The 25,638-nt window shown below is 42.6% G+C and overlaps 1 protein-coding gene across 3 annotated transcripts; it reads right to left on the bottom strand.

The window, feature by feature from the left end:
- Positions 1 to 951: 951 nt before the first annotated feature.
- On the bottom strand, positions 952 to 25,638 carry CYGB (cytoglobin). 3 transcript variants are annotated; one of them, XM_069953108.1, is made up of 4 exons: positions 25,621 to 25,638; positions 24,036 to 24,229; positions 4,962 to 5,193; positions 952 to 2,137 (listed from the first exon to the last, which is right to left on the bottom strand). In XM_069953108.1, the coding sequence occupies exons 2-4, from the start codon at positions 24,176 to 24,178 to the stop codon at positions 1,973 to 1,975; spliced, it is 540 nt and encodes a 179-aa protein (XP_069809209.1). In that variant the 5' UTR covers positions 24,179 to 24,229; positions 25,621 to 25,638; the 3' UTR covers positions 952 to 1,972. The 3 variants fall into 3 exon arrangements, with proteins under 3 accessions (XP_069809209.1, XP_069809208.1, XP_069809207.1); XM_069953107.1 differs by lacking the exon at positions 25,621 to 25,638 and adding an exon at positions 25,032 to 25,281; XM_069953106.1 differs by lacking the exon at positions 25,621 to 25,638 and having other exon boundaries at positions 24,036 to 24,404.

Raw genomic sequence — 25,638 nt, 5'->3', positions numbered from 1 at the left:
TTCTTGTAGATAGTTTGAGCTGAATATGTCTTTTAACTGTATCTGTGCACCATAAAACTATGTTACTCATTCCCAGGAGTTTTGCCGGCTGTATTATGGAAACTTCGTTCCATAAAGCCATATTCTTCATAGAATGTGAGGTCTGTGGGTTACCTGCTTCGGATGGAGATAAAATTAACAAGATAAAGCAAAATTGTTTTTACCTGATTGAGTTTGTTTGGTTATACTGCAAGTCCTGGATTGGAGTCAAAGTTTGCACATGGTACACTGAGGTGCATAGTGAATGGCTAAAATGGTTTTATTTCTTGTGGACTCCCTTAAAGCCTCAAACACATGTCAAAGTGATGTGCAAGGAGGCACACTGTATGGGGTTCTTTTCGGCACCGTCCCCCTACAATCTCGAGAACGGGGAGATTAGCAAAACTCGAGCATGCCCAGTTCTGTCCAAACCTGAGCATGCGGCATTTGATTACCGGTGGCTGAAGAAGTTGGATTTAATCCTAAGGGTGCCTGGAAAAAATGGATACAGCCATAGGCCATAGGCTTTATCCATGTTTTCCAGGATTCCCTACGGCTGCCACCGGTAATCAAAGGGTGCACGCTTGGGTTTAGACAGATCTGGGCATGCTCGAAGTTTGCTAATCTCTAATTCTCTATGGTAGCTACTGGAGATAGCCAGTTACAGTGTTCCCTTTCTCCATGGCTTCTATAAAAAAATTTTTGGAGTGCTGCGCATCCACTGGGACCCCTTTGATCTCAAGAATGGGTTCCTATCCCTGAGATCAAAGGGGTCCCAGCGATTGGACCCCCTGCAATCAGATAATTATCCCCTTATCCTGTGGGTAGAGAATAACTTTGCAAGATGAGAAAACCCCTTGAAATAAGGCTGACATCATTACCATACTCATCAACACGCAGCAACATAACTCATTCACATAGAAGCCAACTCCATTATAGATCCAATAGTATGTTTTTATTTCTATATCACAGTAAAACAGTACATTATATATATGGACAGACACATTTTGACACAATATGTCACAGGCCAGGTGTGTATACATTTCTATTCCACATTTCACTCCCACACCACCATCCACAACATTCTGCCATAAAGTCTTAATCCTTTCGTTGTGGCTTATGGGCCTACTTATCAGACATAGGGCGATAGAGTTCCCCGTCTCATATACTGCAAGGTTAATCTGACGCTGCTTCTTTATAATACGATAATTTATCCCATATAAATCTACATTCCTTGTACATTTGGTCCCATAGAGAATCTTTGATAAATGATGGCTGGTAATTAGTACTGACCCATTTATATATAGACTGGTCTCATGAAGCCAGTTGATCAAATTAGAACCAGCCAAGCAAGATTATGAGAAAAGAATAGTAATTGCCATATACAAGTGCATGCCAAGCAAAATGGTGGGATTTAAAGAGGGGGTCATGATGTAATGTTAACCCCGTTCATGTACAGGGGCTCCGTTTATGAGCTATTAAGAACCATCTGTTTCTCCGACCTTATAGAACATAGAAGACGTGGAAAATATGGGACAGAGAGTAACAGGGCAAGGGCAATCTGAAAATAGCCTGGCTTACAATGCTAGATGTTTCCACTGGTAAAATATTACCCTAATGATGTAGATGGAAGCTGCACTGTGAAACATTAGATCCTCGGAATGATATGTCTCTGCTCCCTCCCACGGACATTGACCCTGTTCTTTTGTCATTCGTCCTGTTGTATAAACTGTATTTGCTTGTGGCTAGGTCAAATGATCCATAACGTACTTTCCTGCCATGTTAAAAAGCCCATCCCACCCTGTTTGTAGAGACCCTGTAGTTATAACCCCCAAGCCCACCCAGCTACCCAAGCCTATTTTCCCCACCACCCGTACTCCCCAGCTGTCCCAGAGATCTGAGATAGCTAGGATCTGAAGTCCTTGGCTTGGCTCTCTCTGGGAGATGGACGTGTTCACACAGAGTTACTGGGGTACTGTGTCCAGCCCACCTCCTTGTATGTCGCCAGTACATTACTTAATATGTGGCTCCGTAATTTGCTCCAGGCTAGCTGTACTTCAGGGGTGAAATCTTTGGCAAACGCTTCAGCAATGACCTCCAGTATCACCCCAGTCAGGATCTAGGGCCAAGAATGAGAAGGTAATATTAGAGGGAGATAACAAAGCACCAATAAACTACCGTACAATATAAATATTCCCATTCATCACCATCTATTGCATTACATGACATGTGCCTGTTTGCATGGCTTATCACATTATTTTAACCTATCTGCTCTCGGGATTAGCCGGTCCTGTCGAGAGGATTGGATTTGTTATGCTGTATTTTTAATAAAGCCCCTTGAAATGTGGTTAAGATAATAGAGCACAGATCAGATTCAGAGAGGGACAGGAAGACTGCATCAAGTCCAAGCCCGGCAGGAAGCCACTATAGCAACGTCAGCTCTGTGCTGAGAGGCAGATGCCAGGAACCAGGGCAGTAATTGGCACTGTGCAGAATTAAGAAGGGAATCTACACATTGGAGCAGAAATCTACACAGAGATTTTATAATTTGGAGCGTGGACAGTTAAAGATACTAAGACGCCAGCGCCTTAAATAAATTTTGCGTATCTTACACCTACATCTTTGCATTAAAAAGGTTGTCAGGAAAAAATAAATTCTTGGCCGGGTTGCTGGGGCTGCAGGGCATAAGTCGGTAATGCATACTTACCTGTCCCATTCCCCCGCCGCTGCCGCATCCAGGGCTGCCTGCTCTGCACTGCATATAGGAAAAGGTTGCTAAGTATAGAGTCTATGCTGAGCAGCAATTTTTGGCAGGAGCGCAAAGTCATTGTATGTTATGAAAACACAGGAGTGGTGCACCCAGGATCTGGCAGTGTCAGGGGAACGGGACAGGTAAGTATGCATTGACGACAGCTTGGCCAAGTATTTATTTTTCCTGGTTGGTGTAAGATTCCCTTCTTGGCCTCTACACTGATAGGCCTAATATAAGCATCCAGAAATCAAGGCAAAAATACATATGTTATAGAATAGTGAAACCACATCAGGCTCTTGGCACCTGTAATCATCCCAACTGCAGATCCCAACTACTTTTAATTTCCAATAATATCAGGGATGTTATAGAAGTACTGAAACTATGCTTCAGGATCAAAACCGTATGATAGCGGTGGGCACCAGCCATCATACTATAGCATTTTAGTATCTACACTAAAGCCACAAGACGTTCCATGGTTCTACTGAACTACTTTGATCCGATGTAATTTTGATATACACCTACACCTAGTATAGACTTGGGAAAGGTACCGAACGTAATGACTCGTTGGTACATGAAAGTGAATAGGCCCGCCGTGTTTAACATCAGCAAACTTGTTTTATGTTATCCTGATATACTGCATGGGTGTACAGACTAAACAGGGTGTGAACATAGCCTAAAAGCATGTATGGTGCTTTTTAATGATGCTGCTGGCTTCCTAGTTATGGGCCTAGCCTGTGATGGGCTTCTGTTTATACACAGTAGCCAGTCAGAAGAGGCAGAGCTTCAGTGGTGGGGTGGTGTCTACAGTCTGTATTATGATGAGACAGGATTTGAATTTCAGATTATCCTAGGCTAGGTTTATATTATTTCCTGTATGTCTAGTATGTCTGTAGTGCATATTGGTAGAAAGGTACACCATGGCATACTCCCTAAAGGTATGCTAATAATTATATCTGATATGTTTCCAAGCATATACTATTATTTAGCAGGACCTAAAAGTCTCACAGGCAAAAAACTGTATAGTCATCCATCATTGATTGAATGTACACGGTGACTATGACCAGGCGATCACCATGCAGTAATAGTAAGTCAAAGAACGCTTAGGGGGAGATTTATCAAAGGGTGTAAAATTTTGACTGGTGCAAACTGCCCACAGCAGCCAATCACAGCTCAGCTTGCAGCTCTGGTGAAAGAAAAGAGGAGCTGTGATTGGTTGCTGTGGCCAGTTTACACCAATCTAAATTTTACACCCTTAGATAAATCTCCCCCTTAGTATCTAAGTGTTACTGTTCTGTCAGTGTGTATAACTGTTGCTGCTGCCAATTTTAGTGCTTTGCTCCTTCTAAGGATCCTTTTGCCCTTTACTTTTCAGTCGACAGAGCTATATCGGGGCTTGTTTTTTGCGGGACCGGTTGAACTTTTTGATGGCATCTTTCATTATATATATATATATATATATATATATATATATATATATAGTCTAATCTATTGTACACTTGTTTGAAGAAGACACCTACAGATACCTTCTTACCTGATATCAGGGTGTCTGGAGAGTGTATCTGGTGTCATTGTCTGTTTGGGAGGGGGGAGGGATAACATGGGACCACCGCTAGACAGGATGCAACTGGCAAGATGACTTCTTATTGTCATCTTATCGTCTTGCCACCTGCATAGCCAGTCAGCCACAGAGATATAGGGGGAAAGTTATCAAAGTAAAAAGTTGTATTTTTTGGCATAAAATGGCCAAATGCAAATTAATTTTTTCGCAAATGGCCATTTACGCCACCTTCGCCAGTGGGACGGGGAAAGGGTGTGGAGGGGTGCGCCTCTACATAAATCTCCGTACTGCCAGAGCCTCGGGGACATTTTATGCCCAGCGCAAAAAACGCCGGACTTAATAAATGTCCCCCATAGTGTGTAGCTGTGTTTTTGTTAATACTAGACACAAGAAGGTGCTCTAGGTAACCCAGGGACCCACTGGGGGATTCGTCTGCTCCCCTATGGTCCAATTCCAACCTAATTCTGATTTTCAGCTATATCGTACTATACTCAGGTCACACCAGAACCAAATTAATCAACTATTAAGAAGCTTTGGATAAAAATGGAGGAAAAGAAACAAATGTAATAAAAGAAAAAAAAACAAGTAAAACAATAGGTAAATCAAACTAAAGAGGCTTTAGCAGCCACTCACCTTAAAGAATACAGGGTCTACCTTATGTTTCAATGCATGGCTTTTCCCCACAATAGCCAGAACGGTGGCCACCTTTTCAGGATCCGCAAGGTTTTCAACAACGCTGTTGATCGCTCCCATTACCCTTAGGCCATGCTTGCGCAACTGAGTACTGCGCTCCATCTCGAGGGGGTCTTCCATGTCCTTAAACTGGCTAAAGTACTGCTTGGCAGATGGAAAGTTGACAAAGAACCTTGATTTTGGATGTCACGAAAAGGAAAACATACAAAGGGAAGAGAAAAGAGAAGAATTAGACATAAGTGCAAAATAACACAAGGAAGGATAAAAGTGCTAAATCGTATAACTAACAGACTCTAGATATTAATAGAATATACATTCGCAGGACAACCTTTTCTAGCTAATATCTATAAACTCTGGTACTTCCTTTCTGAAAATGTCAATGTTCAGTGTTGTGTGAAATTATGGCTGATGCCATTGATTGAATGGTGTGTCTGAAGGCAAATCCTTTTATGACGTTCATTTCAGTTGTTTAAACAGTCGATTGCAAGCACGCCCATCTCTCCATTAAAGAGACTCTGTACCCACAATCTGTCACCCCCCCCCCCCCAAACCTCTTGGAACGTCAGACAGCTGCTTTTACTCCAAGATCTGTCCTGGGGTCCGTTCGGGTGATGCAGTTATTGTCCTAGAAAACAACTTTTAGACTTGCAGCCCTGTGTCAAATTGGCGTGGCCTAGAGTGTCTGTGGCCTAGGCCTGCATCGCCTCTCCATCCCTCCTCCCCACCCTCTTCATCATAAGGAATGCCCCAGGCAGGATTTCTCCTATTCATCACTTGTCTGAACACTGCACATGGACCTTAACGAACCAACACATGTGCAGTGCTTAGACAAGTGATCAATAAGAGAAATCCTATCCAGGGGCATTCCTTATGATGAAGAGGGCAGGAAGGAGGGATGGAGGGGCGGTGCAAGCCTAGGGCACAGGTACTGTAGGCCCTGCCAATTTGACAAAGCGCTGCAAGTTTAAAAGTTGTTTTTTTTAAGACAATAACTGCATCACCTGCCAAACGGACCCCAAGACAGATCTTGGATTAAAAGCAGCTATCCGAAGGTACAAGCGGTTTGGGGGGGGCAGATTGTGGGTACAGAGTCGCTTTAAAGCCAATGCATATAGCAGCCAGTGGCCACTTCGCACCAGCACATAGGGAAGCCTCAGCGAAATACAGGAGCCATTATGTAGGGCTTTAAAGTTACTTTCCAAACATTCCTAGGCAATGTCTGTGGGAATAACCTTTGTCCTAAATGTTATTGCACCGCACAAAGTATGCAAATCATCACCAGGGTGGGCTGAAAGGATTCCTGAGTCATTGAGTCAGAGCTATAATGCCACCCATTACCACTTCAAAAATGCCTCCTGAATACAGATGGACATTCCCTACAGCTTAAAACCTCAACATTAGCTGTGCTGAAATTCTCTGTGTTCCCCAATCCTCCCCATGTACTTACTTGGGACATGCACAGTCAGCATAGGAGGCCATGGTGATTACACACTGTGCATGCCCCAAGTATGACATCGGGAAGATTGGAGCAGACGTTGATGTGACAAGCGGGAAAGGTGGGCACCATTGTCTAGGCGGCCAGCATGGGAGACTGGATGTAGGTTATTTACATACTGCGCATGCTGCAATTAAACAGGACAATGGTTATTCCCACAGAGTTGGCATGACCTGGCATTTTTCATTGAGTTATTATCCTCTAATATTGGATGTACGTGCACATTTTTGTATGACAAGATTCCAGTTGATGCCTTTAATTATGCTTTTACATTATATTTTTATATATATTTTTTGCAACCTCCTTTTAGGCTCCCCCTTTTGTTCGTACCTCATACAACAAGATTTTGCCCGAGCCTCCCCCACTGTCTTGAACTCACTACCCCGGCACATCCATCAAGTCCTTCAAAAGTAACCTGAAAACCACCCCATTAAACTAGGCTACAACCTATAATTCTGCACCAAATTTTGACTAGCTGCCCCCTTACCTACTGTCTCCCTCCCCTTATTAAGAAGATTGTAAGCCCTCATGGGCAGGGTCCTCTATTCCTATGTACCAGTATTTACCTTATTTATTTAAAGGCTTTTGTTTTGGTATGTACCTGCTTGTCACCCCCAGGGGCGGATTAACTTTACCATAGTCCCCGGGCTGTTCACCTAGCCTGGGCCCCCCACCCCACTGTAACTATGGCAGCACTAGCCTGGCGTTCATAATACAGTATAGATAATGTCATGATGTCCTGATTTGTGCAAAATTGCCATAAAAAACTGTGATTTTTTGCAAATCATGCCGGAGTGTAGCCAGGAGACAGTACACCACTGAAAGTATAAGTCTTTTTGGGTGCTCATGGGCCCCCCAGGAGCTCAGGGTCCCGGGCTACCACCCGGAACGCCCCTATTATAGTCCGCTACTGGTCACCCCCTATTGCTTGTATAGCTTTTTATGAATAAATAATACTAATACACCCAACCCACACACTATGGTCCATTATTTTACACTGGATCAGTAGGATATGCCTGGAAATATTCCCCATGACAAAGATACTAATTATATTTTTATTTCCTTTTGTTACAATAATAATCCACAATACTGTTGAATCTATTCTGATTTGAATGTGTTAACCATTGAGTATTTTAGGTATTTCCACACATTTGTGTATTCAGATCGCTTAAGCTGGTCAAAGATATAAAGTTCTCCTCTGTGGTGATATCATATTTGCAAACAGGACCTTTGGACTACCTCTTCCATCCAGTTAGATTAGTCTTAGAGGCCAAAGGAGTATTATTATTATTATTATTATTATTATTATTATTATTATTATTATTATTATTATTTTTTAACTTTATTAGACCCCCTGTTATAAAGCATCCTATAGGGGTGAGGACAGTAATAAAAGCCATCAGGAAAGTTGCATGTACCAGTAATTGCTATCATTTGTCATGATACAAGAAATCTGAGCCCAAGCAATATGACTAAGCAAACAGTGGCTCGTGCTAAGCTAAAATGTCTTTACAACACAAACACATAAAGCAGCATATTCTGATCTGGTCATATAAGCTGTATAATTGACCATAGACTCTTAGATAATATGAAGTATGCAGGAAAAACTACACCATTGGTGTACATATACATTATGGAAGAATAATGGAAGTCATAAAGTGATCCAAGACCTTTTGTAATTGATAAATCAGCTGCAAAGTATGTACACAGCTGCTTATGTGGGAGATTTACCAAGACTTGTATGCCAGCCTTAAATAAAGCCCCGTTCTCATTTACCCAGGCGGATTTACCAATGCACATTGCGGAATCCCGACGGAACACCCACCACGGATTCGGCAGCTCGTACCCGGTCGCGGACGCTGGTGGCTGCGCACATTTCCGCTGCTCCCATAGGCTTCATTCTATGGTTTGCCAGATTCCGCCGTCCACTCAAAGAAAGAACCTGCTCATTCTTTGGGCAGACAGTGGAATCTGGCAAACCATAGAATGAAGCCTATGGGAGCAGCAGAGATGTGCGCAGCCGGCAGCGTCCGCAAGTGGGTATGAGCTGTGGAAAACGTGTCCAGTGTTCCGTCAGGATTCCGTACTGTGCACATACCCTGAGTGAGCAGGAAGAAGAGCCAAGCAGCTGTAACGTTTGCAGACTGTCTGGGCACATAGAACGCTGAATTCACAAGTCAGAGAGGTCAATGCTTTAGGGGAGCTTGGTGAAAGAAGATAGCAGGATGAAGTGTTGTATAGTTCTGCCTTTTCCCCTCTCCGTGCTCACTCACCCCTCCCTCAGTCCCTCCCCTCTCCATAGAGCATAATGGACACAGAAATCCTGCTTCTTCTGAAGTGAGGGAGGAGGTAGGAAAACAGCTTTTTGAGTACAGAAGGAAACTCTTTTGCTTAATAAAACCTATTACAGAATTTCTTAAAGCGACTCTGTACCCACAATCTGACCCCCCCCCCCAAAACCGCTTGTACCCTTGGTAGCTACTTTTATTCCAAGATCTGTCCTGGGGTCCGTTTCGGCAGGTGAGGCAGTTATTGTCCTAAAAAACAACTTTTAAACTTGCAGCCCTGTGTCAGATTGACGTGGCTTAGAGTGTACATGCCCTAGGATTGCAATGCCCTTCCATCCCTCCTACCCGCCCTCCTCATCATTAGGAACACCCTAGAACAATTTCTCCTATTCATCAACTGTGTGAACAATGCACATGACCTGGATCGTTGAGGCACCTGTGCAGTGTTCAGACAGGTGATGAAAAGAAAAAATCCTGCTGGGGCATTCCTAGTGATGAGGAGGGTGGGGAGGAGGGACAGAGAGGTGGTGCAAGCCTAGGGCATGCACACTCTAGGCCACGCCAATTTGACACAGGGCTGCAAGTTTAAGGGTACAAACACACACGACTGATCGGCGGCGAATTTCCGCTACAGACCTCTGCCCTGTGTTGTCTATGGGCAGACATCTGTGTGCTGCCCCGCCACAGCACACTGGTTGGCTGAGCGGGATGTCTAGCCAGGAACCCCTGAAGCAAGCCATATCGGAGCATGTAATGTATAACCCCTGCGGGGGTTAACGGGGCGGTCTCCTGACATACTCGCAGTGGGATGTCCATCCCGCTGCGAGTATGTCTGCCCATAGACAACACAAGGCAGAGATCCGCAGCAAATCTCGCTGCCAATTCGCAGTGAGAAATTTGCTGCTGATCAGTCGTGTGTGTTTGTATCCTAAAAGTTGTTTTTTAGGACAATAACTGCATCATCTGCTGAACGGACCCCAGGACAGATCTTGGATTAAAAGCAGCTATCCGCCGGTACAAGCGGTTTGGGGAGGCAGATTGTGAGAGTTACAATTAAAACTCTGAAATAATCAAACTAGCTGTAAAAGAATATTTTCTATGAATACTTGTAACAACTAATGGAGGCCCCAGGAGAAGATAAGTATTGTGGTCTGGTGACATTGCTGGGTAGGATACTTCCCACACGATTATGCCTTACTCTTCCTATACAACAATACCACTATCCAGTCTGAAATAAACGATATCACAGTGCTTATATACTATGGCCATATAAAGCCTCCATAACAATGCTAAACAGGTAACAGCTGACATCTTCACCATACATAAAGGTGACCTGTGGATGACATGTAGAGTAGACTGTATGAGGTCAGTATGGGGTGATGAAGAACTCACTTTTTCCTAAATCTTTTTGAGGGTAGCTTCACACGTACTGGATTCGCAGTGGAATTCACGCAGCGAGTTTGCAGCGAAATCCGCTGCAAATCCATGTGTAGTGTGAGGCTCAATGCACTTATTGGCCGATGGGGACCGACGGGAGTCGGGAGCCTCACATTCAGCCGCGGCGCTGAGCAGGTAATGTATGCCACGGGAGGTGGTTAAAGGGGCCGTGTTACATAAATTAAAAATTCCGCTGCGGGTATGTAACCCCATTGAGCTTCACACTACATGGATTTGCAGCGGATTTCGCTGCAAACTCGCAGCATGAAATCTGCTGCAAATCTGATACACGTGAAAGAAAATTGTGTGGAGAAGAGTTTAGCAATTTGTGTAGCGTAAAAATGGCAAATATTGCTTCCTCCCAAAGCTGTGTTTTTCCATGTAAGAAAGCTGCTTCATATTAACATGAATGGCTTTAAGCCATTGTGTGTGTATATATATATATATATATATATATATATATATATATATATATAATTATTATTATTTTTTTTTTTTTTTCATAAAAACTCTTAAGGAGACATGGGGGAGTCTAATGTGTGCAGCTATTCTAATGGGGATTGGTGTTTATTTTGTTCCAATATCTTGTGACTGAGTCATTAAAATGTAGCACTGCCATAGTAAATGTATCTAATTAAAAAGGCGCAAATATGAAAAAATTGCGCAGTTTTATTCATTCATCTGGTACTGACCAGACGTAAGCCTGCGCCTGTTTATGCGACTTTTGAAAAGTTGCAAATAATAAATTAAGATTAAAAAAAAGTCACATCTAAAAAATATTCACCTATCGAATACTGGTTCATAAACAGAACTTAGACCAAAAATGGGTGAAAAAAGCAATTATCAAAACCCTTGATAAATGTCCCCCATAGTATTTTAATGTTATCCAATTATTGAGTGAAGACCATGCATGGATTTCCATGCCCAGTACAGACTGTTTGCAATAATGACTACCACTAAAAGTGTCTGATCTGATCAGTCACCTTGCCACCTAATGACAGTCCCCAAACAAGAAAAAGGACTAGTTAAAATTTTTTTTTTTTTTTTTTTTAAAGTTTGTTTGTACACTTTGTATGTGAAGTTGCTAAAAGTCACATCACATGGGGTTTAAAGGGCTTATAAGCACTTCCTATGGCATGTGTTCTATTGAGACGTACTTATGAAGGTTACCCCTAAATAAACTAATTAATAGCCAATTAATTCATAGACCATACTTATGCTGAATATTTATGACATATATATTTCTTAGTTAAAAATAGAACTTGCTGACTGTCTGTAATGCATGGAGAACACATTTCCAAATAGAACATCTCCTCCCAGTAAACCAAGTCTGGGGAGAGTCCATAAAGTTCAACCTTTCAAAAGATCCAAATGTCTATTGTCACTAAGCCAGAAGACAAAGCAACAACATTAACGCTGCGTCCAAATGGCCTCAGGGTGGGAAGAAATGAAGAATTCACACTGAATCAACATAGCTTGAAACGCACATGGTATTATAGGCTACATTAAAAGAAGTACTAAAAACACACATAAAAAAAATCTGTCTGTCTATCTATCTATCTATCTATCTATCTATCTAACTTTTTGGAAAAACATGATAGAAACAACTTTTGCCGGAACTATCATATCTTAGCATTGTCCGACAAATGAGGACGTATGTACTACAGAGGTACAAAAGGTAAAGGGTGGTTATTGGGTGGCATGAGCCTATGTAAGGCCTTATACACACAGGCTGGGTTCACATTACATAAAAAACATGGCCGTATTTCATAACAACGGCCGTATTTGCACAAACAATTATGAAATACGGCCGTGTTTTTTACGTAGTGTGAACATAGCCACATACAGTCTTTCATGAACATGCCGTCAGTGGAAGGCCTGTAGTGGAATCCGAATGGATGCTTCACCACAGCGTCGTGAATATTCAAAGACTTTCCCCGATCCCAGCATCATATTGTAGATAATGCCATGCGGGGGGATTCCACTACAGGCCTTTCACCGACGGGATGTACGTGAAACATTGAACGTGTGTATAAGGCCTAAGGCTCACATTTTTGGCAAAGAGGTGGGTGGGAAATTGCCCCAGGGATGTGGAGGGTGAAATAAACACTAAAAGCCACAATCAATTTTTTTTCTCTCTTTTTTTAGCAATAATTTTGTGTATGTCTGTTGCAGACTTATACAAAGGTTACGTTTTATTTTTTTTGCCCAAAAGTGGTTGTATTTTCGACGGTGACCTAATCTTTAATTTTTTTTTTCCCAATAGGCTCTAGTCATCCCTGGGGCGTGGACACCCATACATATGCCACAGCGGCTATGTTCTGATGTGGCCTTCAGCGATTCTTTATTTTCACACTTAAACAATATACACTTAAACTTAAACACGTAAACAATATATAGCAATGACCTCCCCCACATACAAGCCAAAATTCAGAGAATAACAACATATGCGGCATCCCATATTGCTTATAAAAAAATACTGGAAAGGTAATGTAACACTGAAACTAAGAGCCAGCGGAATATGACGGTAGAGAAAGCCTACCGATGTTGACCAACACTTTCCACATTTACCAAAATGCAAATAGCTATATTAGAATATACAGTGCTACCACGGTTCTCGAACTTAATTGGTTCCGGAAGGCAGTTTGAGAACCAAGCAGTGTCTTCCCATAGGAAATAATTTAAATGTGATGAATTGGTTCCAGCAACCACCAATAACTACCTACAATGCTCATTTATTACACTGATAAGTGCTCAGTATAATCACTACAGTACAGTACAGAGCAGCACTATACTGTACAGGACATTAAACATAAGAAATATTCATCAGAACCAGCAATTATAGTACAGTAGTCACCAACTCCTCACCCATCCTTTACTGTATAGCGTCCCCCCCATCCAAGCACTGTAATGTATGGGAGATGGTGGTGCACTGCCTGTACTACTACTGCACTGTATATGCACTCCAGCAGTCTTATACAGCACTGTACTGTATGTGAAGCCTCACCACTGCTTAACTCGCCAGGTACAACCCACCATCCACGCTCGCAAAAACGTTCGAAAAACGTTCAAAAAGTTTGAATTTCAAACACTACTTTTTGGTAAATTTTCGAAAAGTTCGAAAAGTTTGAATTTCAAACACTACTTTTTGGTAAATTTTCGTTCGAATACCAAGCAGTTCGAGTTCCAAAGCGTTCGAAAACCGAGGTATTACTGTATAGCATTAGATAGAAAACAAAATAGAACAGGCAGGTAGGAAAGTAAGAATAGCTACTGTGTTTCCCCGAAAGTAAGGCATAGTGGAGGATTTACAGGATAGCAAAAAATAAGGCACCCCCCCTGAAAATAAGGCACACCCGAAACCGAAAGTAAGACCTCCGCCGCCACCATGCCGCAACCCTTTGCCACCCTTCACCACCAGCTTCTCCGCCGAACACCACGCTGCACTCCCAAGGTCACATCCTGTCAAACGTCTGAGGTCACATCCTGCCACACATCCCGCCGAACGTCACACTGCACTCCTGAAGTCACTGCCTGCCGCACGCCTGAGGTCATGTCCTGCCACACGCTCCAAGGTCTCACTGCAGCAAGCACCTACTGAGGACCCAGGACTTTGGTGAGTATTCTTCTTCCTGAAAAAATAAGACATCCTTCGAAAATAAGACATCCTGCGAAAAAAAGACATTTGGTAGCAAAAATTTATATAAGACACTGTCTTAATTTCGGGGAGACGCGGTAGAAGAGGGATACCAGATGATCTCCAAAGTGAGAAAGAGGGGAAGGAAGGAGATCAGGTGGTGTGCGGCTGTATACTCAGCATAGCTTAGTGTGATTCTATGCAGTGGATCTCAACAGATCCCTATAGGAATCCATTTCTTGGAACTGCATCCACGACAACCAGGTAGAGTGAAATTGTTTAGCCTTGGCGTGAATACTAAAGGTAAGATCCGCCATGTGCATCAGGTCATTGACTTTGGATACCCATAATGAAATGGATGGTGGGTTTTGTTGCTTCCAACCCAAAGGGATGCATGCGCGAGCTGCCATCACCAGGAAACCAAGTAGTGAATGTTTGTAGGCCTCGCAGTAATCTCGCAGTGATGGAGAAGGAATAAGGCCGGCCCTGATTATCCTTATTTAATAAAAAAAATTATAGCCTATGTAAGGTCCGTTGTTAACTGGAAACACATTTATAGGACTTGTGTACCTACTAAAGTGACCTACCTACCTAATGCATTTAGACCTGCCTCTCTCTCCAACCCACTCACCTACCCATTTTGGGAGTATTATTACAAATTGGGGCACTATAGTTGGGGAAAGTTAAAAAGGGTGATGGAAGAGGTGGAGCCTACAATGTTTCTCTGGCAGAATCTGAAGAGATGACTGGAGGATATCGTGGTGGTTTGGATAGGAGGGAGAAGAAAAGGGAAAGTGGGCCACTCTCATCACCAGTGAGTCAATGGATGTAGCTGCACAGTTATCACTTACGCGATGTGTAGTGGTCATGATAGTGGTCATAGTGTGGCGGTATTATTTAGGGATTATGTAAGATATCATTTGTAAAATTATTTTGTGTATAGAGTGAGGAGATAGTGGTGCTACAGCCTCTTCATTGTTTATGTAGGGTTTTACCCCATTTTAAACTGGCACACTACTTTTTGCCACAGCTGCTCTTACATATCACAATTGTAAAACCCTCACTGCAGCTGCAGAAAGGTAAAGCGTGTGAGAGTGTTTATTTTAAGGAATTTTATTGGCTGCTACTGTATGTCTATAAGAAACAATATCAAGGGTCACAGTATGTGTTATAATGAACTTCTGGGGGCTCAGTGTGTATTATAATGCATTTCTGGGAGCCCAGTGTGTATTATAATGAATTTATGGGGGCTCAGTGTGTATTATATTGAATTCCTGGGAACACAGTGTGTATTATAACAAATTTCTTGGGACACAGTATATATTATAATGAATTTCTGGGGGTACAGTGTGTATTGTAATGAATTTCTTGAAACACAGTGTGTATTATAATTAATTTCTTGGGGCACAGTGTGTATTATAATTAATTTCTGGGGGCACAGTGTGTATTATAATCAATTTCGGGGGGCACAGTATGTATTGTAATGAATTTCCTGGGGCACAGTTTATATTATAATGAATTTCTGGGGGCACAGTGTCTATTATAATGATTTTCTGGGGGCACAGTGTGTATTATAATGCATTTCGGGGGGCACAGTATGTATTGTAATGAATTTCTTGGGGCACATTATATATTATAATGAATTTCTGGGGGCACAGTGTGTATTATAATTAATTTCTGGTGGCACAGTGTGTAATATAATGAATTATAATACCCACAGTGTAATATCATGAATTTAGTACTGTCCAGATGTAACATAGGGAATTTTAGGGAGTACAGAATGTATTATAATAGTGTTCAATGGCGGATTATAATGTAGGCGGTTTGGGCGGCCACCCGGGGCCCGAGGCTCCGGGGGGCCCATGCCACGTCGCCCACATTATAATGCCGCCCGGGAGTTGGGGTGAGCGTCAGATAAGGAGCGCTCACCCCACTTCAGCAAGTGTAATAGGACCGGGCAGGGGGATGGGACAGAGGGAGGGGGGACCAGCACAGGGAGGGAGAATAGACGTCTATTCCCTTTCTATTCTTCTACATGCGCCCCCTGCCGGAAGTTACACTTGAGACGTGACGTCACATTTTTTTTGAGGAAGTAAAGCCTGCCTGATCTACTAAATTGAGGGAAATAGCACTATATGTGCATTTTCCATAATTAGTGTATATTAGAGATTTGTATAACTTTCTTTATGTAATAACATATTTAAAAATACATTTTGGCCGGAGTACCCCTTTAAAAGGGATTATCCAGTGCTACAAAAACATGGCCCCTTTCTTCCAGAGACAGCACCACTCTTGTCTCCAGTTTGGTTGGGGTTTTGCTGCTCAGTTCCATTGAAGTGAAGCTTAATTGCAAACCACACCTGAACTGGAGACAAGAGTCGTGTTGTCTATGAAAGAAAGTGGCCATGTTTTTGTAGCACTAGATAACCCCTTTAACTGTTTACTATGTTTATTGTGTGAATTGATGCCACTGTCTGATGATTCTATGCTTAACCAATCCTTGAGTTAGCTACCTTAGTGGTCCCCAACCTATCCTAGGGGTTCTCTTAAGTATTCCTTCCCTATTAATTCCACTGAAGGAGTATATATAGTGGGGTTAGGACTAGTTGAGGGAGAGTTCCTGTCAGAGTATTCTGGAGACAGAATACAAAGAGAAAGTGGACCTGGAGGCCAAGACCCATTTCTGGGCCTGAATCAGAGTATGCATGCAGAACTTTACTTTCCCTTTAAAGCACACCTGATTACCAAGCCATGTCTGTCTAGAGTATCTCACAGTGAGGCTGCAGTAAAAGGCCTGGGACAATCCCAATCCACGCTGGGTGGCATTCTCTTCAAAGTTCCTGATGATCACTCCAGGATAAAGTCAGTAGCTAGGTAAAAGCTATTTGCCAAAAACTCTACTGCAAGCGCTAGGTTTTCTAAGAGGTCACTCCAACAGCTAGCTTCTCCCACTGGGTGGGCCTACATTTCTGATCCTGTGTCAATCGGTGCCCACAAGATTGACCATAGGAGTCTCTTCCTCAAGTAACAGCCAGTGGCGTAGCTACCACGGTCGCAGCAGTCGCCCCTGCGACCGGGCCGCTACCAAGGGGGGGGGCCTGCGACGCCCCCCTTGTCACTGCACTACCCCCTCCCATTCCCTCTTATAACCGCAAGCAGGGTTTTGCTTGCGGTCACAAGAGGGAGACTGGGACGGCCCCCGGCTGCCACGCAGCTCCCGTCTCCCTGTCTGTCCCATTCCCGGCCGCACACTAACCATAGAGCTCTGTGTGCGCTGGGGATGGTACTTCCTTAGGGATTACAATGGGGGCCATCTATAAAGGGGATTACAATGGGGGGCATCGATAAGGGGGATTCTAAGGGGGATTACAATAGGGGCCGTCTATAAGGGGGATTATAATGGGGGCATTCTATAAGGGGAATTACAATGGGGGCCATTATAAGGGGGTTACATGGGGGCCATTTATATGGGGGCCATTATAAGGGGGATAACATGGGGGGCAATCTATAAGGGAGACTATATGGGGAGTGTATGGAATAGGGCATGTACTATAGTGGACCACACAAAGGGGGACATATACTATAAGGGGGTCACATAGAGTCAGCCTACCCACTAAATGAGGGTGTAAAGGGGCCAATACAGATGTGCATTGTGTAGAGAGATGAGGATAGTGACAAAGTGAGGAGCCTAACATGTCTGTCCGGCAGATTCTGTGAATTCGTGGCTTGGAAAAGTTTTCATAATGGCCCAGGACAGTAGAAGATGAAAAGGGAAGAACTTCAATCAGAGAAGACGTCCCCTGTGAGTCACCTGATGTAACTGCGCTGTAATGTATATGGTGTACAGAACCTGTTTAGGGCTGGGTCAGCCTCTATATCACTGTATGAGTTGATAGTGATCTGTGTACAGTGGATGTTATTCAGTAGCAGCAGCAGCGGTGTTAGTCATTATGTGTTGGTGTTAGTCAGTAGCAGCGGTGGTGTTAGTCAGTAGCAGCGGTGGTATTCGTCAGTAGCAGCGGTGATATTAGTCAGTAGCAGCGGTGGTGTTAGTCAGTATGTGGCAGTGTTAGTATATGGCATTGTTATTTGTTACTTGTTATCTGGTACTGTGTTTTATTGGATTTAGTATACAGGATCCGGTCAGTAACAATATGGTGGTTGTGGTGTGGCATTAATATTTCCTTCCTCTATACTGATATTATTGGTGATATTGGTCTCAGTATACAGGATTTGGTTAGTAACAGTATGGCGGTAATATGTATGGTGATAATATTTCCCATTTACTGGTATTATTGGTAATATCAGTCTTGGGAGATGGTCGAGGAAGGGGGGGGCCCAAGTTGACCTCTTGCACCAGAGCCCAAGAGACATTAGCTACGCCCCTAGTTACAGCCACCCCCAGCTGAGAACCCTAGGGTCTGGGTAGGGCCCCTAACCTCTAAAAGGCAGTCCACTGTCTCCACTACAAAGTAACCAAAGTTATCAACAGCAGCAACAAGTGACTGTGTAAAGTCTAACTATACTGACCACCAGCGCGAGGGCAGTGATTAAACAAAAAGAGTGTATATATAAGCTATGTACACTTGACTTCTACTGTGAAAACTATTCTGTGTATTGCACTGTACCAAGAAACTGTATTGCACTTAAAGGGGTTATCCAGCACTACAAAAACATGGCTACTTTCTTCCAGAGACAGCACCACTCCTGTCTCTAGTTTGGGTGCAGGTTTTGTAATTCAGTTCCATTGAAGTGAATGGAGCTTAATTGCAAACCACACCTGACCTAGAGACAAGAGGGGTGCTGTCTTTGAAAAAGAGTGGCCATGTTTTTGTAGCGCTGGATAACCCCTTTAGGGTACTTCACACTTACCGGATCCGCAGCTCATTTTTTGCTGCGGATCCGCAGCAGATCCGCAGCAGAATTCATTTAAATAACTGAACACAGCATCAATTCTGCACCATCAAATCTGCTGCGGATCTGCTGCGGATCCTGTAGGTGTGAACGCACCCTTAAGAAGATATGGGTAAACCAAGAAGCCACGTGTCAGTGTATCCAGAGGTGGGCGCATACCACTCATGGCCACAGTGACAAATGCCGCAGCGGTACCTCAACATCTCGCCCAGCTACACAACGTCTAGCAACCCTGGGTCACTGCTCCGCAACATTATATCCAAAGTAAATGTCCAACAATACCATCAATGTGACGCCTATGTGACAGTATCAAATACTGTGTATAAAATATCAGTCTGTGAACATAAAAGAACACCGCCAATATATGTTGGTATCCAACAATCACCCCCATGTTCTGCTAGTGATAAAAATGGAATTCAAAGAAAGAGTTAATTCCTGAGGATGAAGAGGCCAGGAATTCATTAATTGCATGGATACCCACAAGTGTATATGCTATATAAACACATATATTAATACACATGCACAGTGCCGGGCCCCTCACAGTCAGTATGTAATTCCAATTTAATGAGCAGATGCTAATTAACTATGTAATTATAACAGCCGCCCTCGGCTAATTCACAAATGGTCCAGAAGATGCCAGGGAAGCAGCAGGAGACAGACAGAGAAGAGGAGGAGGAGGAAAGGGTCTCATAGAAAACAGAGTAGGAGGAGGTAACAGGTATAGAGAAATGTGGAGGACAGCACAGGTGATGACCATTCTACGGGGGCTTCCCTTATCTGTTCTCATATGTTACTATATATGTAATAGTATATATGTACACAGTGCGGATGTATGAAGGAAGACAGTATCTCTTCCCTGCACTGTGATAACCGATTAACATGGCCTCCATATGTATAGAACCCATATCTCCTGTATTTCTCATGTGACCAGAAATGAAGTCATCGTAAGACCGGCAGAGGAAGATTAGAGCTATACGTGTGGTAATAATGGAATCAGAACTGACAACATGACCTATTTCTTCAGTTCTATAATGTTCTGCTTCTTCCGCCCCCCTCACCTATTTTGAAACTGAATTGTCACCAGGATATATATATATATATATATATATATATATATACACACATTGGCAAGTGAGCAATTAGCTCTGAAAATGATAAAGCTTGGCAAGCGACTTTAACAAGGGCAACATGGTGACAGCTAAGTGAGTAGGCCGTAGTATCTCGAGGGCGTCTGCAGCTCACTACTGCACTTCGGGAGAAACATCTCGCTCTGCTCCAATCCATTCTGGTCAATGGAAGAGCTACTGTAGCACAAAATGCTAAAAAAGTTAATACTGGTGCTATGAGAGAAAGGAGTCTACATGAGGTGTATCACTACTTGGTTTGAAGAAAATGGGATATAAAGTCATGGTGTTGACTTGGCCTCCAAATTTGTGGGATGTTGGATCCATGGAGGCCACAGCCAACAACCTACAGGAAAGATTGGATAAAAGGATCAGCTGCTGGTACCAGATACCACATGAAACCTACAGAGATTTTGTGAAGATCGGACCTCAACAATCCAGGCCTGTTTTCACTACATAAGGTGGACCTTCACATCACATTACCTGTTAAAGGGAACCTGTCACATGACAAATGGAGTCCAAACCAAAAGGCGGCATATTATAGAGCAGGAGCAGCTGAGCACACTGATATATTGTTTTTTAGGAAAATCAAGTAATTTATTCAAATAATCTTCTCTTCATTCTGGGCTAAGTAGTCAAGTGGGTGGTCCTACTCATTGTCTGACAGCTATTTGTGCATAAGTGTGCATAGTTTTCTCACAAAACTATATATCAATTTGCTCACCTCTACGTGTACTATAACATGATGCCGCAGATTAGACTGCTTTTTTAATGTGACAGGTTCCCTTTAAGCAGGTTTTCTGGCTGATGTATGTGTGTATCTTAAGGCTGCGTTCACACTGCGTATATTTCAGTCAGTATTGTGGTCCTCATATTGCAACCAAAACCAGGAGTGGATTAAGAAAACAGAAAGGATCTGTTCACACAATGTTAAAATTGAGTGGATGGCCGCCATATAACGGCAAATATTTGCTGTTATTTTAAAACAACGGCTGTTATATTGAAATAATGGCCGTTATTTACCGTTATATGGCGGCCATCCACTCAATTTCAACATTGTGTGAACAGATCCTTTCTGTGTTTTTAATCCACTCTTGGTTTTGGTTGCAATACGGACTGAAATATACTGACTGAAATATACGTAGTGTGAACGCAGCCTTAGGTGCTCTCCTGTTATCCACTGGAGAAGGGGAGATCCTTAAACTGGTGTTTTAATATGAGAAAAACTCCTTTTAAGACAGTGTGAAACCCTAACTCACCTCCATGACTGTTAATATGTCTTTATTTTACAATGTCTCACTGAGAAGGTCTGGATGAGAAATCCTCGTTCTGGAACTAGTATGCTGAACATTACATGTGAAATAATGCAAGCAGGTGAGTCCTGTTTCCCTGACAGACAGCTTTAAGCTTAAGGTGAAGCAGGAAAAGTATTTGCATACATCCCAGCTGTCAGATTTTTTCCAGGATTCTCCTGCAGAACAGACCACAAAGGGGCAGGGTTATGTAAGTATGCCAGGAAGTGGGTGTTCCCAGGACAGTTTGGGGCACTCCCATGAGGAACTGGGGCACAAATGTTGATAGTACATGGGAGATGGGTGTTCCTATTCCTACATATCATTTATGTAGGAATACACTTCTTCCACAAATTGCAAGACAAAGCCATCTATAAAAGATATTACTATTTCTAGGACTGCAGTTGGCTATATATGAAAGCAGTGTAGATAGATAGGAGATAGATAGATAGATAGATAGATAGATAGATAGATAGATAGATAGATAGATAATAGATAGGAGATAGATAGATAGATAGATAGATAGATAGATAGATAGATAGATAGATAGATAGGAGATAGATAGATAGATAGATAGATAGATAGATAGATAGATAGAGAGATAATAGATAGATAGATAGATAGATAGATAGATAGATAGATAGATAGATAGGAGATAGATAGATAGATAGATAGGAGATAGCTAGATAGATAGGAGATAGATAGATAGATAGATAGATAGATAGATAATAGATAGGAGATAGATAGATAGGAGATAGATAGGAGATAGATAGATAGATAGAGAGATAATAGATAGATAGATAGATAGATAGATAGATAGGAGATAGATAGATAGATAGAGAGAGAGAGAGAGATAGATAGATAGATAGATAGATAGATAGATAGATAGGAGATAGATAGATAGATATATAGATAGATAGATAGATAGATAGATAGATAGATAGATAGATAGATAGGAGATAGATAGATAGCACATAGACAGAAGTTAAAGGGGTTGTCTGGGATTAGAAAAACCTGTCTGCTTTTTTCCAAAATTAAGGCCACACCTGTCCTTAGGTGGTATGTGGTATTACACCTCAGCTCTATTTAATTTAATTGAACTGAGCTGCAATACCACATCCAAACTGAACACAAGAGTGGCGCTGTTTATGTAAGAAAGAATTCTCGGATAATTCCTTTAAACGCCTTTGAGAAGTACCATTGACTGACAGTGACAGCCAGGGCTTTTGGGGTGACTAAGAGAACCCTAACCTGGGCCATTATAATCACCAAACAAGATGCAAAGGCCTTCTCATTTCCTGGATGATTTTCCTATTTCCCCCTCTTGTTCCTCTTTCTACCTGCCTCAGATTAATTTTTAATCCCTATAATAGAGTCTTGCATTGACATTCGAGCTCATACATGTATTATACAAGAGAAAACCTTACATCATACTCCATTAACCCTGTCTGTGAGATTTCTCATGAGTATCTGGGTGACTCTCTCAGTGTGGAATAAGTTAAAACATATGAATATAATGCTCTGTATAATGGGAATTTTAGGCATGAAGTAAACCCTATCCCTTGCAGGGCATATGCCATCCTTGTGAGCAAAACTAACATTCCCAGAATCCTCCTTTCTGTGCTCTATGATGCTAAGCTTAGCAAAGGGAATAGTAAAAAATAGAAAAATTAACATAAACACAAGCCAGGGGGTTAGGTCCCTCCGGATATGGTGACATCAAACTCTCGGGACTGATCCTAAATCATGTACCTACTACCCTTCAATTTAACCCCATTTGCTTATTCCAACTATGATGATGAAGAAGAATGGAAGAAGTATTGACCAGTATATAGAACACTGTGTATAGAACTCCTTTTCCGTAAATCTGACATTTGAATATGAATGGACGGCAATCTTAATGGGGTTATAAGAAAAAATAGTTACTTCCTTCCAAAAACAGCACCACTCTTGAACTCAGTTTGCATATGGTGTTGCATTAATGTGAATGGAGCTGAGTTGTGGTACCATACACAACCTGAGGTCAGGTCTAATGCTGTTTTTGTAAGAAGAAATCTGGGGGGGGGGGGGGTTATTTATTTTTTTTTTTAAATCCTGGATATTTAATATGAATGTTGTTGGGCAGCTCAATGCAATCTATTGAGGAAGCAGCCATGTTACCCTGACTATAGTGTTCTTCAATAGGAATACTAGAGTATCCTGAAAAATGTCTACCCTCGTAACCTCCACAAACATTTAGGGCAAGCACGTGTCGATATTATGGTTCTGTCACCAATAATAGACCACTATAGGTTGAGAGTTGTATTATGTCTAGTGGACTAGGAAAACATGACTTCATGAACAGCGCCACCTCGGTCCACAGGTTGTGTGTGGTATTGCAACTAACCCACACGAACTTAAATTGAGCTGAGCTGCAATACCAGATACAACCCACGGACAGGTGTGGAGCTGTTTTTGGAAAAAGCAGCCATGTTTTTGTAATCCTGTACAAAAGAAGGTTTATGCTCCATACTATGGAGGTGTTTGCAAGATGCAACATAAGGTGTCTATGCATTTCTTATGGGTCCGCATGTTGGCGTACAGGTGTACATGCATATGTGTGAATGATAATAGTAGGTTGCACGCTTGAGGTTTAGTGCTCCTTTAAAGAATTGTACTAATATAGTGGGGGAAGCCCTAGGACGGTGTGTGCCCCTTGCTCCATGCACAGGGTTCAGGTGACACATGGAGGGATCTCCCTCTCTTGTATGAATTCTGCCGACACTGAGCGAAGTCCTGTGCTCGTATGAGATAAGTGCACACGAACCGTCATGGATTCTGACATTACCTTATCAATATAGAGATTCCAACGTCCTCACAGTTGGTATACAAGCGTCCCCAGGTCTCCTTAATGATGTCTTTCTCGCTCTCGGTGATCTCCTCCGGTCTCTCCCATCTCTCCGTCTCATTCTCCTCTTGGACTTTCTCCATGGACCCGTCAGGATGAAATCACACACAGCCCCAGGCAGGAATCAGAGCCCCCTGCAGAGATCAGGATGTATAAGGGGAGGGGGGGTGATGTGGGTTGTCTGTTCAGAGAGCTGTCTAATAGTCAGACCTCTGAGCTCTGGCCATTGCTGCTGTGGCTATGTGTGTGTGAGAGAATCTCTGCCCAGAAATAAACTGATCAAAAGTAAGATATTTCAAGGCATTGTCAGAATGCTGAGGCAGGGAGCGAATCTCCTGTCCCTCCTCTTCCCCCTCCTATTCGCTCCTTCTCTCTCTTTCAGTCCCAGCCTTCTTCCCTCCCCTTTTCACCTTCTTCTGTTTCTTAACTCTTTCTCTCTGCCCTTTCATCGCTTCATCCTATGCACACGTTTCTCCTCCATCCTATAATGCTCTTCTTCTCAATACCTTAACCTGTTACTTGCTGTATTCTCTATTCCATCTGCCACCTGAGCTGCCCCACCTGTTTTACATGCAGGTACTCCAGCTTCATCATGCCCCCAAAATCCATTCTTACATTAACTTGATAGCATACGTGTGATTGGCAAATAGGATTGTGACATGGCTCCACCATCTTCACAATACCTGGATTAATGGTACTATGGAGGTAATAATAAGCTGTTGACTTTTCGCTATTCTCTACACACCTAGGCTAGGTTCACACTAGCTGTCTTTCATAATAACGGCCATCATTGCGCAAATAACGATGGTTATTTAAATGACTTAGTCCTAATCAGATCTTTTTATAATGGAGTATCTGTTACTTCTACATCTCCATCCAGTTCCTCTTTCCTCCCATTGCTCTTTTATTTCTTCCAACCTCTTGCAATTGACTTACCTCAAAGCCAAGTTCTCTATTCCTTAGATGTTGCATCGGCGTCTTCCCTGCTTCTAATCTGTCTTCATTTCCTCCCTATCTTGCTCAGCATTCCTCCCGATCAGCCTCCAGGTTCGGATTCCCCCCCATCATTTGTCCCCTCTTGTTTGCTATTTCTTTTGCCTTTGCCTCCCCCCTCCTCCTTGGCTTCTCTCTCATTCTCCTTCAGACATGACCTTGCTCTGTGTTCCCAGGCCACACACAACTCTCCTCTTTCATTCAGTCATATCTATCTTGTAGAGGGAGTATCTGGTAACATTAACATGCCGGTCCAATGGAACATAGCACAACCCAGTGTATATATAAAGCTAGCAATGTCTCCGGCCACACTTGACTTGACTTGACTTAATGATTAATGTGTTCTCCTTTCTCACACTGCTCAGAGACTACAGCAAAACCTGCACAATTATCTCTCCAATCCTGATGCTCTTATAGCTGACATTTCCATCCTTCTTCTACTCTCTGGGGTAAAATTGACTTTTTACTTGTTGCTTATTCTTTTTTTTTTTTTTTCTAAGAAAACAGTAATTATCCTCCAACCCCCACTTACCCTTTAATTTCCGTTCAA

Source organism: Dendropsophus ebraccatus, chromosome 14 (genome assembly GCF_027789765.1).
Source record: "Dendropsophus ebraccatus isolate aDenEbr1 chromosome 14, aDenEbr1.pat, whole genome shotgun sequence".
NCBI lineage: Eukaryota > Metazoa > Chordata > Amphibia > Anura > Hylidae > Dendropsophus > Dendropsophus ebraccatus.
Note: the sequence above shows the minus strand (reverse complement) of the source record. Positions and strands in the feature narration are given on the sequence as shown.